This window comes from Meriones unguiculatus, chromosome 14 (assembly GCF_030254825.1).
Source record: "Meriones unguiculatus strain TT.TT164.6M chromosome 14, Bangor_MerUng_6.1, whole genome shotgun sequence".
Classification (NCBI taxonomy): Eukaryota; Metazoa; Chordata; class Mammalia; order Rodentia; family Muridae; genus Meriones; species Meriones unguiculatus.
In genome coordinates this window covers 30,719,689-30,737,362 of record NC_083361.1, presented here as the reverse complement: position 1 = coordinate 30,737,362, position 17,674 = coordinate 30,719,689, and the positions used below count along the sequence as shown (strand labels likewise).

The 17,674-nt window shown below is 51.1% G+C and overlaps 1 protein-coding gene across 6 annotated transcripts in view; it reads right to left on the bottom strand.

Annotated features, from left to right (window-relative positions):
• Positions 1–2,160: 2,160 nt before the first annotated feature.
• The window catches only part of Lmo1 (LIM domain only 1), a 79,456-nt gene continuing 63,942 nt past the window's right edge, over positions 2,161–17,674 (bottom strand). For all 6 annotated transcript variants that reach the window (XM_060367080.1, XM_021636254.2, XM_060367077.1 and 3 more), the window contains 3 exons: positions 7,233–7,446; positions 4,388–4,513; positions 2,161–2,566 (listed from right to left, as the gene is read on the bottom strand). In XM_060367080.1, the coding sequence (XP_060223063.1) occupies positions 2,461–2,566; positions 4,388–4,513; positions 7,233–7,438 (438 nt within the window). In that variant the 5' untranslated portion in view covers positions 7,439–7,446 and the 3' untranslated portion in view covers positions 2,161–2,460. The remainder of the gene's footprint in view (positions 2,567–4,387; positions 4,514–7,232; positions 7,447–17,674) is intronic.

Genomic DNA, 17,674 nt, shown 5'->3' with positions numbered 1-17,674 from the left:
TAGTTTGCTCTCAGAGAGTCTGTGAACTGACAGGGGGCTTCCTGGTGAGGTGTGTCCTACTCAGGCCCGCACAGTGGTAATGCCAGCTCATGTCTGTCAGCACAGCACGTCACAGTGGGTCTCTTGGTTCACCTAGGAATCGGATCATTTTTACTTCCTAGGCAGGGTGGTTAGAGAGCAATACATTGATTGGGTCTATGACACTGAGCTTGGCATGCTCAAAGACATATGGAGTTGAGGAAGTTCTCTGATAAGGTCTGAGGGTGGACAGAGTAGGTCTGGCATCTTCTTAGAAGGCTAGCTCCTCTGCTGGGGGCTTTCAAATGCTGCCTGTCTGATTTTGAGTCTATCTTATTGTGAGTGAATTAATTGTTGTGCAACCTAGAGTGGTGAGACAAGTTAATTACATAATTACCGCAGAATGACATGTTATTTCATGGCTGCAATATGGTAACTCTGTTGGAAACAATTGTAATTGCCCAGAAACTGCATTCAAGTGGTTCTGTTATCTCTCCATAACCATGTAATTAACTTGTGTTACAACTTTATCTGCAGCAAACTCTGAAGTTAGGAGTCAGGCCTTTGGGGCAGGCATCCTAGGCCTTAAGGGCCCTTGGAGGGTTTGGCTTTGAGGACTGTGCTACAATCCAGCAAAGTAATCTGTTTTTTTCAAGTTGAGTGGGAAAAACTGCTCATTGTAGACTGTAATCCTCCTGTCCATGCATATAACCAGCCTCATTCCCGGCCCACTGTCAATCAGCACCCCAACCCAGCCCTATCCAGCGTACACCACACACAGACACCCCCTGCACCCAGGCCCACTGGCCCTTTGCCTCTCTTTTCTCACATATACATGGGTATAGCTCCTTCACAGAGAACTCCTACACTGTGGTCCTTGGTTCTACCCATTCCTTTCCCTGGCCACAAAACCAGGACTTAGGGAAGTGGCCTTTCTCAGGCACCTGAGAGCATGTCTCCACACTTCAGAATGGAGGAGCAGGCCTGGCGCATAGATGCAGGAGGTGCAGCCATAGCTGGAGGCCATAGTCCACTTCCTTTGGCACTGTGGCCAGGTGGAAAACAGGCCCCGAGGAAGAAAAAGAAACAAGGGGCTGGGTGGAAAGCCTTCCCTGGCCAGGCTTCTTTCTGCTGCCCACAGTCTGCTCTGCTCCCACCCAGGTGCTGTGCCCAGTGCTATGGCATTATCCCCACTACCCAGGGAGAGCCCAGCTCAGCCAGGCAGATAGAAACACCAAACTGTCTGCCTGTCTGCCACAGGTCCGGCTGTCTTCTGGCCTGGGCTGACTGCCTATTAGCTCGCCTGCCTGTCTCTTCTGCCAGTCCACACGTGTGTTTGTCCGACAGCGTGTCCATTGGCTCACCTGTCACTGACTGTCGAGAGTCATCATGGCCCATGCCTGCAGGAATGGGCCTATCTCCCTATGACCTCCCTATGAGCATTCTGTCTCCCCTGGTGTGCTCTGTCAGTTTTCCTGGCTTTCTTCTCCTTTCTCCTACTGAAGTTCCCGGTCCTCAGCAGACTCCTTAAGAGCAAGGATGAGACTGTGTCTCATCAATGATTCAGCCTCATACCTGATTCCCTTAGGGTTAGCTCCAATAGAGGCATAAGGCTAAGATTTAGAGTAGACTGAGGTTTACTAAGTGACTGACTGCCCCCAGCCCACACAGACAAGCTGAAGGGAAACAGAAGGCTCCTGATTGATGAACAAGACACTAGGATCGAGGTTAGACCCAATGAAAACTACCTGACACTGTGAAAGGGAAGGGGGATAGGAGGGTAGTCAGGATATGAGGCTTTGGATGTGGGCTCTACTATGGAGCAGGGCAGAACTGGGTCCCCATCTGGTCACTTTGCTAGAGATTCCAGTGAGGGAGAGGTGGGCTAAAAGACCACAGAATGTCATGCTGCCCTCTTCTTAGGGTCTGTATGCACTGCAGGAAGGGAGGGAAAGCCCAGTTCTCACCTGTGGCTGGGGCACTCTGAGCTACTCCCTTCTTCTGACCCTACAGCCAAGCTCATTTTCCCCTGCCTGGCGACAGCATACGCTGGACTCTGCTTCTCCGTGTCCCACCCAGCAGGGACAGAAGGTGGGGAAGTGCAAGTCTGTGTCAGTCATGTGAACAACGCAGAGTCATGTCCCCGGAAACATTCATAAGTTTAATCCACGCCAGTAATAAAATCGCATTACATTTCTCATAAAATAAATGTTCCCATTTATATACAGAAGACAGACTGTACAGGCTGAGCCTGGCCCCAGGAGGGGTCCCACAGAGATGGGCAGTGGTGATGGAGAAAAGCCACCTTCCCATCGAGGATGAAGTTCTAACTTGTAGGACAGCGGCCGGCCAGCCCGCGCAGGCAGAATGGCTGGCTGGCCCGCCAGACAGGTGGTCAGGCGGGCAGACGGACAGATGGACCTGGAGGCCAGATGCTGGGCATTACTGAACCTGGGATTCAAAGGTGCCATTGAGCTGCCCCTCCTCATAGTCCATCTGACACAAGATCATGTTGTTCTTCAGGAAGAATTTGTCTCCCACGCAAAATCTAGAAAAATCAAATCAAGAGAAAAAAATAAATAAAGGGCTATAGGTGAGGTCCCAGTGAGAGGAGGTCCCAGCCTGGCCGAGGAGGCGGGGCACGCAGGGGAGGCAGTGGTGCTGCTGAGCTGGCTGATGAAACTTCCCAGAGGGTATAGGGGAAATGCCACAGCAAGCTCAATCAATTACAGATAACAGACCCCTGCAGCCTGAGGTGGTGGGGTAGACAGGCAGTCAAGCCACAGGCCTCCCACCTCACAGGAGGAATGGAGGAGGTGCAGGGGGAAATGCAGAAAACTTATCCCAGTCCCAGAGAGAGCACAGAACTAGAACTAGACAGAGTGGAGAAGGATGAAAACTGAGAGACAAGAGGAAGGGAGAAGGATGGAATGGTTGTTTCTATCCCTCTGCCCTCCCAGCTTAGGGCTTGCCTCCTCTAAAGAGAGTGTGACGCCAGTCCACCATTTATTCTCCAACCTGGAAAGATCACACGTGGGTCTCCTAGTCGTCCGGAAGTACCGAGGGATTTCAAGCTTCCCCTAAAACATATCCTTTGGTGGCTGAGATACAAAGCCCAGGGGCCAGTCAGTCCCAGCAGCAGATCTCAGTCTAACCACCAGGTGGCGATGGAACTTCACAGAGCCCTTCTAGTCGGCAGTCTGGCCTGAGCACCCAGCCAGCCTAGTGTTCCCTGCAGGTCCCTCTGGACCTCAACCTGGGAACATTGGTATAAATTCCTACATGACTTGAGGGCTCCTGCTTTTTGGTGGTAGGTTCCAAGACAGGAGTGAAGGCCTTAAATCCCTCAAGTCTTCCCCAAGGACTAGGAGGAATAGGGCCCAGAAATTCACAAAAGAGCCAGGGGGCTGGAGCCAGAGTCATAGGATTGGGGTGAGGGGTGGGGTAGTGATATTCCCTGAAGATATCTCTCACCTTGTGGGCCTGGAAACTCCGTCTTACTAAACAGGACACGAAAACACATGCACACTGATACAGGATACTCGGAACACGTGTGTTTAAAACATGCGCAAAAACATTCTCCCTTCATCATGTACACAGAGTGTGCACACACTCTCATGCATGAACAATTACAATCACATGCACAACTGCCTGCCAGTTTTGTGTACTAGTATTCCTATGTACACAAACATTTAAAATCCATATACAAGCACATATGTACAGGACACTGTGGCATATGCTCCTACAATCCCAGCACTCCCAGAAGTTGAAAGGTGGAACCAGGAGGATCGAGAGTTCAAGGACCTCCATAGCTATATCACTAGTGTGAGGTTAGCTAGGGCTACGTGAAACCCTGTCTCCAAACAAAAAGAATACAGTTGGTGGAGTGCTTGCCTACCATGGACACAGAGCCCTGGCTTCAATCCCCAGGAAAGACTACGCCAGGCTCAGTGATGCACGCCTGGAAGCTCACTCAGCAGGTGAAAGCAGGAATCTAGGTTCAACTGTGGCTGCACAGCAAGTTTAAGGGCAGTCTGGGAGTCATAAGATCCTGACACAAACAACCCCTCCCATAAATGTACATATACTTTCACACTATGTACAACATGTATGCATAATATGAAAATACACATACTACAAAAACTTACCACCCACATATGTATACCAGTGCTTGAATGTACACATCTGACCATAGGGTGTAGGTATATACAGGTGCACATGTATGGTAAGGACAGCACGCATACTCAGCCACATAGACAAAGTAGGTCACACTTTCATGCAGGCTCTTCAGTGCTGCTGGCCCAACCGGCAGGTCTCTCAGGCTAGGGTCTGGGAAGCGTGTTAAGCTGGCTGAGGGTCTGGCACTTACCTCTGATTGCAGAGCTGGCAGGCAAAGCAGTCAAGGTGATACACATTGTCTCGGGCCCGCATCACCATCTCAAAAGCTGGGATCAGCTTGCTACACGCAGCACAGTTTCCGGTGGTGCCAAAAAGCCTGCCAGGGGAACGGCACAGAGGGTTCAAGGCCTGACAAAGAGGTGCCTCCACCCGGGCCCTGCCTGCTCCCTAGCTCGTAGGATAGCAAGTGGGCCTAGTCAAGAATTAACCACCACGTGTAGATCTCACCAGATTAAGCTTCAAAACACTGGTATCGCACTCCTCAGGAAGACTGTGTAACTTAGTCAGGCATTAGTAGACATCATCACCCTATACCCATTTCAGGTTTCTACCAGGATCCCTGGAACGCAGGCTGGTTCCTAAGCAAAGGCTTCAGACAGAAGCCTAAATTTCAGAGGCAGTCTGTCCTTCATGGGCTGTATAACCTCAGGAAGTCCTGGAGCCCCCCAGAACCCCAGTTATCCCGAGTGTCAAAGACCAAAATGAATACCTCACTAGACAAAACACTCAGCAATGCCTAACCTTAACCCTAACTGAACCTGTGGCTCAGAGACACACTAAGAGCTTACCAAAAAAATCACCTCATTTGATCCCAAAGCAGCCCTGTGAGGTCAACACTTGTGTCATCCCCATTCAAGAAAAGAATGAGTCATAGGGAGATAAACAACTCACCAGGGACACATGCCTGGCTGCTCTGGGAGAGTGATCTATGCCACCGATGAGGACTTCTTGCTTTTAAAATTACAGTGCTTTCTGGGGCTGCAGCTCAGTTGATAGAGTGTTTGCCTAGTATGCAAGAAGCCTTGGGTTCCACCACTAGTCCATGGGTTCCATGTGGCTGTCCATGTCTATAATCTTAGCACCCAGGAGGTAGAGGCAGGAGGAATGGGAATCCAAGGAAATTCATGTCTACACGGGGAGTTCTAGACCAGCCTAGCTGACATGTCTCAGAAACAGATAAAATTATAGGGTTTTATGAAACTGTATTCTGCCGTAATCTCACTGTGTCATTCACCTATGTCTTCTTTTCTTTCTTGGAACCTCAGTTTATCTTTTTTTAAAACGAGGCTGCTAGGGGCCAGCATAGCCTACCTAAAGATGCTTCTCACCCAGAACTGATCTCCCCAAAACAAGTTGAAAGGGGACCTGACACAATGGGCTCTTTAAAAGGGCATCCCTCCTCTCTGGGCTGGCCACAAAGCTCCAGCGGAGGAAGTTCACTCCACCCCATTCATGGCAGTTCTTGGCTGGGTGCTGTAATGGTCTGAGCAGACCACACTCCTCCTGGCTTCCTTTCTGCTGAGCAAGCTCCAAAAGATGCAAGGGGGCTCAGAGGCGGGTGGTGGGGGCCTCTAATCCCCAATTTGTCCGATGCAGGCTCAGACACCTGCAGACCAGCTCCATTATTCATTGGCTTGAGCTGCCTGGTGGCTCAGATAAAGGCAGACAAAGGCTGGGCCACAGCATCTGCCTGCCGATGGGGGCCTTTTCTGCCACCAGCAGTTGTTGCAAAGGGCCTGGCTCTGGGAAGTAGCCCCTCCCTGACCTGCTGGCCTCCCCAGTTCCAGAAGTTATGCATTACCCTATACCAGAGCACAGAGGGGAAATGCCTCCGGCCCCTGTGGCTGGCAGGACTCAGTGTTGTAGGAGCCTTGGAGTCCCTGACAAGCCCACACTGCATTATGGTGCTCCTTCTCCCAGCCCTGACGGCCCACCATCAGTTAGATCGTCACCTCCCCCTAGCCTGTAATTCAACTACCCAGGTAAATGTCCCAAACCTCCAGATTTAAAGGCCCCTTTCCATGTCCTCAAGGGTTGACTTCCCAAGAGCATCTTTAGCCCTTCCTCCCTGCCTCAGTTTCCCTCTTCACCCTCAAAGCACTAAACACCATCACTTTAAAAAGAAATCTGTTGCTAAAGCTAAAGGCAACAGTTGAAAGGAAAGGCGTAGACAGGTAAATCTCAGGTGCTCTGGGGAAGGTGGGAGTTTTCAGATAACTCTGCCCCCTCCAACTTGTTCTGACTTGAGCAGAAGTCCTGCCAGCTCTCACCCTGTCCTGCTAATTAATGCAATGGGCCTTCCTTCCCCACAAGGCTGCCCAGCCACCATACAGCAGCTAGTGACAGAGCCAAATGCAGGTGCTGGGTCTCAGCCAAGGCTCCTGCTTCATGGTCTCCTTCCAGCCCTGCTGATGTCATAAATGGCCTAAGGGAGGGTTAATCAGGGGAAGGCAGCCTCAGGAGATGTGATCCAGGTTGTGGGGGAGAGGCAGAGCTCTGAAGAATGCAAGGTGGGGTACACTGGGTTTAAACAGACAAAAGGTTAAAAACTAAAACCTTGGGGCTGGTTCAAACTCAATCTTTAAAAAGCATTGGCAGTCCTTGTCCTAGGGTAACCAAGGCAAAAGAGAGCCTAATCCCAGGACACCTGAAAAGGAGGACCCTGTGGAGAAGTGGGCATGAGATGCCACTAGGGAGGAAGGCCCAGGCAAGTCTGGACTACTTCATCTGCTTCTCCAGGCCCCTTTGAGATGTCTCCTCTTGGATGCCCACAGGAGACTGGTGAGGCTGAAGCTAGGCTGGTACCCACGGGAAGACGATCTTAGTGTCCAATAGCTACTAGTGCCTGGCTAGCTAGTGTGGGGCCAAGTCTGAGAAGCTAAAGATGTAACCCTGGCTCACAGGGCTGATCTGAGCCAGTGAAGGAGGAGTCCCAAGGCTGTACACATAGGCTACCTGTTTTCAAGCTTGGGGCCAAATTGCACCGGACTAGAAAGATGGAGGCTGTGTGGGTCAGGCAGTGCAGCAGAACCCACCTCAGGTAGTCACGTCGGCAGAGGATGAGGTTGGCCTTGGTGTATAGAGTAGAGCCCACCTCACCCAGGCGGCAGTCACAGCAGGCACACTTGAGGCAGTCCTCATGCCAGTACTTGTCTAGTGCCTTCAGCAGGTACCTGTCCTTGATCTTGCGGTTGCAGCCTGCACAGCCCTTCTGCTTCCCTTTAGGTTGGACGGAGAGCATCGGCACACCTGCGGTGAGAAAGCAAGACAGATGAGCTGGGCACTGCCCTGGAGGTCTGGAACAAGCCCCTTTCAGGGAAGGGGGGTTATGCTGTTGTTGTTGCTGCTGCTTCTAAGTCAAGGCTCCCAGGAGCCCTCATTTTCTATCTCCTCCCCAGGCCCCAAGCCTGGCCTTTGGGAAACATGCCATAGCCTATGCCTTTGTCCTGTCAAGACCCCTCCAGAGGCTGCTGGCTTTGCTGGGCCCTTCTCCTCCCTACTCACTGTCATGTTTGATCTGATCCAGGCAGACCCAAGTTCTCCTAACAGAGCTATAGCTGGCCACAACAGGTCTAAGAATGAGGTCACTAAGATCCCCAGATCTTTCTCGTTCCCTTCACTCTCTTTTGAAATGCAACAGCCAGTGTCACTGCTTTGGGTCACTCCAGTCTCTCCTCATACATACCAGTACTGAGAAAAAGGCAGGGGGCTCAGGGTGACACCTGGGGAGGCATGTCGGGTGCCCCTCTGGAATGCTTTGGTCAAAGTCAAACTTTCACGTGGCCTGGCCTGAGTGAAAGAGAGAGGTTCCAGAGCCTCTGAAGCCTGGTTCAACCTCCCAGTTCAGGAATCTCCCAGTATCAGCTTCCTGCCAGCTTGTGCAAGCATCTCAACATATAAAGAGCAACAAGTACCAGGCAAGATCCAAGTGTGCAGTCACTGAAGGCAGAGGCCGCTGGTAGGTAAGACACACCTTTGTACACAACATGATGTGCAAGTGTGGGCATGGGTGAGCACACAGTTACACATGCCTGGTCTCTTCCATTCCCCTAGAACCACAGGGAAAGAGAGTTGAGGAGGAAATAGAGGCATGTGGTGCCCAGGGGTGAGAAAGACAAAGATGCTGGGAGGGCAGAAACCAAGTCCATGACTGCACAAGGAGAAGAGCCTCTTAAGAAAGCAGAGGGCGAGTTAAAAGCAATCTTTATCCATGACCAAGTGTCAGCCAGCAAAGCCCACTCTTCCAACAGGCCTAGAGTGTCTGTTTCCATTGGCCTTCTCCTGTCCTAAAGACCCACCTATGTTCTTTCCAGGTGTAGCACTCACTTCCAGCCCTGGGTACCTCTCCCATCCCCAGCCCTGATGCTGTGCCCATCCACAGGCCCAGCTGCTAATCTACACTCCTCCATTTCTCCTTTCTCTTCAGGAAGGAATCCATCCTCTGTCTTCAGGAGAGAACCCAACACCTAGAGACCTTAAAATCATAGATGTCAGGTCAGAAAGGGCCTCAGTTTTCCAGGCAAACACTCTCCTTCTACAGATGGGGAAACTGAAGCTTAGGTGTTTAGAGGGACGACTATAAACCAGTGAATGGGATGGCTTCAGGATTTGCTCCTCTCCTGTGCTTTCTCAACCCAGTCACCCCCTCTGACTTATGTTGAAGAAGAGAACAGCCCCTAGGTCAGGGGAGCCCTCTCTGCAAGAAGAGAGCTCAGACTTAAGACAGCACAGGACCAAAGGGACAGGTGAGGGCATGGAGGAAGGCCCTGTAGCTGCCCCTGGCAGGCAGAGGTCTGCTCCCTTTTCTCTCCCTCCTTCAGTCATTGTAGGACCATCTGTTAGCTGGGAAGTTCACTGTCTAATTCCCTTAATGCAGCTCTAAAGGTTAATTGGTCTGAATGAGAGATAGTATTCAGGATGATGGCTGTCCTAGGGTCAGCCTGTGTCTCCTCCAATAGAGCCCAGCTCTGCCCATGAAGCAGACCCCATGAGAAGTTCCTTCTAAAGGCCTGGCCTATAAGGAGGGATGGAGTATAGGAAAACAGGGGGAGGCCAATGGCTCTAAGGATGGGGAAACTGCACCTGAGGGCCCATAGAGGGACACCCAGCCAGAGAACTATTCATATGAACACTAACGTAGAGCTCAAGCTAGAGCCCGCATAGCCTGAGGAAGACTGCTGCCCTTTTCTTTCACCTGCTATGTAGAGGGCTTGGTCTCTCCAGGGCTCTGTACTTGGGCCCTCACTCCCGTCTCCCCAGCCCCCTCTAGCCAGCCAGCCAGCCAGCCAGCCCCCTGCAGACTCCCCCACCCCTCCTCTGCTGGCTCTGGGAGCAGAGCCTGGGGCCATGCACTTTCCATTAGAGAGATAGCAGCCCTCTGCTGAAGTCCATTTGGGATCCATTTTAGCGTTATCTAAAAATCAAATCTACATGGTAATCCTTTTAACGTAGTCCCGACTTCAGGAGGAAAAAAAAAAAAGCTTTGCACTCCTTCAGGAAAGGTTTTAAAGCATTACCCAATAATTACTACTCACGCATGAAAACACCCATCTTTAACAATGGAGGCTGCTTATGTCCACACACATGCCCAGGCACACATACTGGGCCTGGCAAAATAACCAGTTCACTTAGCCCATGTGCCACCCTCAATCTCAGAGTATTTGAAAGGAGACAGGGTGAACTCCTGCCTTTTTCTGTCACATGAAGGGAGGCAGCAAGGCTGATGAGGGAGGTAGACAGGCTGTGGGGGAAGCCTTCCAGGTGAAGTCTCCAGGTCCCACTCAGCAGCAGCGAGTTACCTAAGGGGTCTGTGCAAGGCTCCAGAGTGGTACAACTCTACCTCCCAGGCCCTGCAGAACTCTTACACTTACTCTCAGCTCTGCAATGGGCCTCCAGTGACTTGCAGCAGAGTGAAGCAGACACACCAGGGTGGAAAACTAGCCTTGCAGAAGGTAGCTAGAGTGGGCAGGGTGCTCCAGAAGGTAGCTAGAGTGGGCAGGGTGCTCCCGTGACTCCAGCCTGTCCATAGTGGAGCCCATAGGCTTTGCTCTTTGGAGAAGCCCATACGCCACTGGAGAGGAGCAGCCTAGGTTGGGCTGCATAGGTAGGAGTTGCTGAGCCTGTAGGTCTGTCTGTCTGGCAGCTTCTTGTGCAGACAGCCTCTGTCCAGGGTGAGAGAAGAGGCAGGGAAGAGGGCTGATGGCCTCTGTCGTCTCATCAATGGGATATTGGTTTTGCCCCCACTGCAGAGGGATGCCCCCTACCGGACTGCACTGTCAACCAGTGATAGAGCCTGCACACACCAGCGTGTCCTGCCTGCTCTTGCCAGAATCCTGGTCCAGCCCCCCGGGGGACCTTGCTTAATTTCTGCCCACCACTGCTGCAGGAGAAATGCCATCATCCAGGCTATGTTCTCTGTCCCCTAAAGGGCACAGTGGGCCCTCGGCTGGGGGTAGTGTAGACTTTCAGGAAGCTAGAGGCCTGAAACAGGCCCCTTATTCCTGAGCTGCACCTCTGACATGGGGCCATGTGGCCTTGTTGTCCACAGACTGTGGTGGGTCAAGATGAAGCGGGAACCTGAAGCCCTATAGCCCAGAGGCTGGAATGGGGTAAGAGACAATACACACTTCGTTATGTGCTATTCCTCTGGGCACTTGTTTCTAAGTTGTTGTGTTTTTTTTTTTTTCTTATCATTTTGAGCTTTATAGTCTTTTAAAGATTAATCCGTGTCAGTGTGTGGGTGTGTGCATGTGAATACTGGTGCCTGTGGAGGCCAGAAGCATTGGATTCCTAGAGCCAGAGTTATAAGCAGTTGTGAGCCAGTGGACATGGGCGCTAGGATGTAACCTCAGGTCCTCTGAGAGCATAACCTCTGAGCCGGCTCTCTAGCCTCTGACTTTTATTTTTAAGTGCTCATTTATACACGGGTCTGCTGTGGATATGCACATGCGAGTGCAGTGCCTATGGAGGTCAGAGATGGGCATTAGGTCCCCGGACTAGAGTTTCAGGCTGTTACAAACTCCCCAGCGTGGATACTGAGAACTGCGCTCAGGTATTCTGCAACAGTATGGTGTTTCATCACAGCAACAGCAATCCTAGCTAAGAGAGTCATTCACTTGAACCTGAGGAATTAATTCCCAGGAGTTTGAAGACATCAGCACTTGTGAGGCAGAAAAGGCCAGCTATTTCTAGAGTATCCCTGATCTGGTTTATCTGATGTTTCCTGTAGCCTTCATTAACCCTGGGCCTTAATTTTTCTCTTTGTAAAATGGGTATGAAAACAGGTTTGCCAGGCATGGTGGTACACTTCTTTTAATCCCAGCACTTGGGAGGCAGAAGTGGGTAGATCTCTGTGAGTTTGAGGACAGCCAGAAACTGCTTTGAAAAAACTAAGAAGAGAAAGTAGGGAAGGAAAGGGAAAGAGAAGGGAAGGGAGGGGAGAGCAGAAGGGGAGGGAAGAAGGGGGAAGAAAAGGGGAGGGAAAGAAGGGGAATGAAGGGAAGGGAGGAGAAGGGAAGTGAAGGAAGAGGAGGGAAGGGGAGGGAAGGGAAAGGAAGGGAAGGGCAGAGAAGAGAGGGAAATGGAGGGGAGAAAAGGAAAAGTCTTCTCAGAGAGTGGCTGTGAGTTGTAAAGGAGTCTTTGGGACTAGCTGAACCTGCCTGTCATATGAATGCCACTGACTCAGTGCACAGGAAAGGTCAACTGTCACAGCCCCACCTCAGGGTCCTACAGTAGGGACAAATGCACTCCCTTTGCAGAGCAGCAAATGGATCTGACCTAGCCACTGTGCTCAGAGTCATGTGGGCTCTGGCCAGGGTTCGTTGTCATCCAGAGGCCAGTCCAGTAGTCAGAGCAAGCATATCCAGGAAGAAGGCAGCCCCATCTGTTTGCCCAAAAGACAGCTCCAGTGGCCAGATGAGTGGTAGAGTGTGGCCATGGGGCTCAGAGGAAGGTCCTTCAGAGAGTCTGAGCAATGTTCTGGGGGCCCAGGTATGAACAGGTATCTGTCATAATCCCTCAATGGACTTCTGTGTTGGTTCCTTAGTAGGCCAGAGAAGGTGAAGAGTCACTTGTAGGCCCTGCCGAGAATCTCATAGCAAAACATGGATGCCTGGTGCCTTCCAGGGTTCCCCCTTTTCACTATGAGCACCCTTGACCCTGTGACAGACAGGGACCCTGGGATGGGCAGTCTGACCTAGGGCCCTAAAAGTTTTACTCACTCTATCATTACTTCCATCCTAACAGTGGGAAAGTGGGGTGCAAGAAAGGTTCCCAGCTTGTCTGTAAGTAGGAGACAGCTGGGATTTGAACTGGCAGGGTGTCTCTGGGGCACAAATATCTGACTTCCCTGCTCCAAGGCAGGGCCGTATGATGAGTGCTAATGAGAGTCACACAGGATAGGTCATGAAAGTTGGAAGACACTGGGAAGTTTGAAGTGCCACAGGATATATGAATAGAGCACACAAACACTCCTCCACAGCCCAGTGTGGTGGTGTATGCCTTTAATCCCAGCACTCAGGGAGGCCAAAGCAAGTGGATCTCTATGAGTTTGACGCCAGCCAGGTCTACCAAGCAGGTACAGGACAGCCAATGCTACACAAGAGAAACCCTGTCTCAAAACAAATAAACAATAACAAAAACAAATATTCCCCCACAGGCATGGAATCACACAGGCCCACGGGACCACATAAGAAGGGGCTGTGTCTGTTTTAGTCTCCCACATCAGTTCTGTCAAAAGTGACACACACCAGGTGTTCAGCAACGCACGTGAAAACACATTCATGCATGCAAGCATGCATATGTATGGCTGGTCTACACACATGTTGGTGTGCTGATGTTAAGCATACACTGAGGCACAGGTGCACACAGACGTGGGCTGTCACAGCCATCACTCTAAAGCAAACTCTGATCTGAGACAGGAGGAAGCAGAAGTCATGTGAATCCTGGTAGAGCATGATAGCCTCCAACACTCTGCCCTGCTGTCCCCTCCCACCTCAGCTGCTGAGAGGAGGGCTTCATGGATGGGCTCTTCCTGTCCACCTGGGCCCATCCGAGATGTGGCACTGGAGACAGGTACCCCAGCAGAACCGGTCTGTGCCCCTCCTAAGCATCAAACACCTCAAGTAAGGCAATTTGAAAGTGTAATCTAATTCTGTTGCATCTCTTTCTATCTCGTTTTCTCAGAAGTAACTATTCTGCACAGGCCTGCACAGCCTGCGAGAAGGCTTCCATTTCACACCAGTTTTATCTCCACAATTTCTCGTCTCACTGCACTCCTATCCTGGGCCCCGCCACATGGCGGGTGAGGCCTGAGCTAATAGCATTTCCTACTCATTTGGAATCAAAAGCCGAGGAGAACAACTGCTGGAACGCATGGCCACGGTCACCTAGTCCACACTCACTGCTGACCTCTCCGCAAGTCCACTTGCTGCATGGTGTTTACTGCTAAGGAAGGGAAAGGGAGGCTCCCAGAGCCGCCAGATCCTGTTGGGGCAGGGAAAGGAAGGTGGGAGGCCCGGTTTGACTAATGAAGTGCGGTGGGCTCAGGAGAAGGACTGACACCTTTACCTCTGAAGTCTGAGAGAAGGTGGGTACGGAAGAGACATTTGAAGACACAGGGCCTCAGTGTGAATTCTGGTTCTGTCATTTTTCAGTTTTGCCTCTGTTTCCTCATTTAATAAATGAGGACAGCCTATGATAAATGATTATTTTGAAGATTTAGACCACAAACATGAGCGGCTGAAGGCAATCGGCTAAGAGAAAGTATGTCTATGCTGTGGTCCAGCATATTCCTAAGTCCTGGAGAAGAGGCAGTGCTACTGGGGTGAGACCTTGGGCCCCAATACAGGGTGACAGACGTGGAGGGGAAGCTCAACTCACAGCTGAGGGCTTGAGTGTGGATAATGGGTGCTCTCTTCCCCCCACGAAGGTTCTAGAGGGTGGCCTGGCACAGGACAACATGCTGGAAGGTAGCCCTACAATGCGTGCCTTTTCTAAATTGCCAAGCTCCCCCAACCCCCAGCAGTCTACAACAGAAAGGGCTGCCTGGCAGTGTCCCTAAGTACCTGCTGCCAGTGTCACCGCACAGCTGGATGCTAAGAGTCCACATCACCCCTTCCCGAGTGCTGCAGGTTCACTCCTTGTGAGCCAATGGCCAGAAATCTCACACAATCTGTCTCACGGCCAACCTGGGAGTGACCAGGCATGCCACAGACAGACATAGGCTGCTGTCAGCAAGCACCCAGGCCCAGCCTGCTCTGTTCCAGGACATCCAGCATGTCATCACACTGTCATTTTCCTAAACAATGAGGAAAAGTGAACTTTTCTTAAACCCCACATGTACTCTGCTGAAGAAGAAAGCTCTGGAACATGTTACAGCGACAGCTAAGGACAGGATGGGCAAGCTTAGCAGGGTGCAGCCCCCTGGAGAACAAATTCCAGGAGAGTTGTAAGAAGCAGGAGGCGCTTGCTCAATGAGTGGGCTTTGAAGGGAGGCCAACTGTCCTTAGCACTTCCATCTAAACCCTGAAACCACTGTGACCTTGGTGTATCTAAAGATGGAACGTGCCGAGACCCAGGCTGGGGGAGAACGCTAGGCCCTGCATGGCCTGGAGTGTGGAACAACAGCCTCACAGACAGTCTGCATTCACCTGGACACTTCTGACAGAACATCAGATAGGTGGCTTATAAGCAATAGCTCAGTGTTCCCAGGCTAGGGCCTGGGAGGGTCAAGACCAAGCCCTGGCCTGTCTGTTGTCTGATAAGGGCCTGCTTCCTGGCTCGTGGACAATTGTACTCCCACTGTAACACCATGCAGCAGAAGGGGTCGGGGAGCTCTCTGGATTCCCACACATAAGGATACCAACCCCATTCATGAGGTTCTGCCCTCAAGTGCCCCATCCTCTAACTGGGGAGTTTGGATTTAAGCTCAGGGCTTTGGAGGGGATCCAGGAGCCAGCTGAGAACTTGAGTTGGGAGGAGGAAACACCAAGACTGGGGCAGTTTCATGGGCTAACCTCCCACAGTCTCCCTTCGTCTTCTGTAGGTCCTTAGCCAGGACCTGGACACACAGGAAGCTGTGAGTGCTCATTGAAGTTCATTAACTGGGATTAACAGGTATCTAGTACACCCTTTCCCTCGGTGACAGGAACAGGTGTCTTTCTTTCTTTCTTTTTTGGTTTCCTTTCAGTTTTAAACATAGTTTAACAACTACAGATCTAGGCCAGGTGGTGATGGCTCACTCCTTTAATTCTAGCCCTCCAGAGGCAAAGGCAGGTGGATCTCTGAGTTTGAGGTCAGCCTGGTCTACAAAGTAAGTTCCAATTCAGACACCATTACACAGACAGGGCTACCCTGTCTTGAAAAAATAAAAACAAAACAAACAATAAGCAAGCAAGCAACCAACCAACAACAATGACAAAAAGCTACAGATCTAAGCTAGGAGCTCTGACTGCCAACTCAAACCTGGCCTCTGTGCCCTGCCTCCAACTGCCCTTCATAGTATCCACACCATTACCTCACTCCATCCCCATATTCTTAGAGGAATTCAGCATCAGACACTGAATGCATCCAGCTCCCCATCCTAACTACTTCTTTCCATTTCTAGAGCTAACTTTCACTTTTTTGAACCAGGCTCTCATGTGGCCCAGAGGGCCTGGAACTCACTATGTAGCTGAGGACAATGTTGAACTTCTGATCCTTCTGCCTCTACCTCCTGAGTGATTGGATTACAGGCATATACCACCATACCCCATCTATGCAGTGCTGGGGAGCAAACCCAGGGTTTTATACATGCTCAACAAACACTCTACCAACTGCGGGACATCCATACTCTGGACATATGTCCCACAAGCTGGGTGTTCTAACCACACATTCTTCACTCATCAGTGGGGGAAGCCTTTCCAAATAAACCAGGCTGGTCACTGCCCCGCTTGGAACCTTTCCACAGCTTCCAGTACACTGAGCATAGCATGCAGGTGTGGTCTGGCCCCTGCCTCCCCCTCCCATGCTGAGCTCCACCACACTCCAGATCTCCCTCCTGCCTCAGGGTCTTTGCACATACAGAATTTTTCCCTGATTCTTCACTGGTTGCTGCCTTCCCATCTTGCAGCTCAGATATCAAGAGAGGACTTTTACATACACACACACACACACACACACACACACACACACACACACACACACCATTTTCTTATTAAACCACCCATTCCCTTCCTGTCATTTCCCTTTGGGTTTTCAATAGCAACTGGTCATTGCTTTGGTTTTCCTTCAGAGACTTTACTGGGAAAACGACTGGCTTCTCTCCCAAGAATAGAAGCCCCTCGGAAGGTGAAATTCTTGAGGCCCTGCCTTACCTATGGCTGTTCTCCTGATACTGAACCTGACAGCAGTCCCAAACATTGCCTCAATAAATGAATGAAGAGACTTAATGGCAGCTATCCAGATATTACTGGCAAGCGTCTCTGGCTGGAGTGGGCAAATTTATGCAGGCAGGTCCCCAGAGAGGGGGCCTTGACAGCACACTGCTGCCCCTTTGCCACATAGCCCAAGACAGTTGTGGCTCTGTGGTCCTAAGAGAAAAGAAGAGATGGCTACAGTAGTACGTAGTCCTGTCTGCCACCACAGCAACTTTTTCCCCCTTCTGTGTATGCATGCATGCATGTTTGTGCTTTTCATGGGTGCCAGGGATCAAACTTGGGTCCTCCCTATGCTCATACAGCAAATGCTTTCCTGACGAGCTCTCTTGAAGTGAATTTTTGAGAGGTGAATCCTGGGTCTCTACTCCATGATTTTTTCTCACATAAATACCCTGACCTCCTCGGGAGGTGGTTCAGGGATCTATAGGAGGCTAACAGTTCAGTCCTTCAGCTCTGTCTTGGACCCCTTGGCTCCTTACACAGACCTAGCCTCCCTTGCTCTTATCTGAAAGTCCTCTGGGTGTATAAATATGACCACTTTCCCCTTGCGGAGCCTGTGCAGCCAATGGAAAGAAATGGCCCTTGGAAATTCCTGGAGAGAATGCCAGGCCCAAGCCTTTTTCTGTCTGGAGTCTCCCAATCCCACCCCAGACTGCAGAAGCCAGCCTCCATGCTCCTTAGAGGTATGTTGCTTAGAACCACACATCAGAGGATGATTCTGAAAGCTGTGTTCCCCAGATGGTGACTCAGCTAGATCGTGGGCACCTGCAAAGCCAGCGTCACCCATCTAATGAAATGGGGCTCCCAGGAGGCCTGCAATCTCCACAGAGGAGGAGGAGGAGGACCCAGACTCTCAGACGAGTCTCAATTTCACAGCATCAGGGACGTGAGCACCAATGCGGTGAACCAGAAAACGAGAGTCTGGCAGGAGCTGCAGACACACCGTGAGCGGCAGGGGATCAGAGATTAGGGCCCTTCAGAATCAATTTTGAATTCAAAGTTTTAAATGTGTTCTCCAGGCACAAAGAGGGGACCCTCCAGCCAGGCCCAGCCTACCAAGA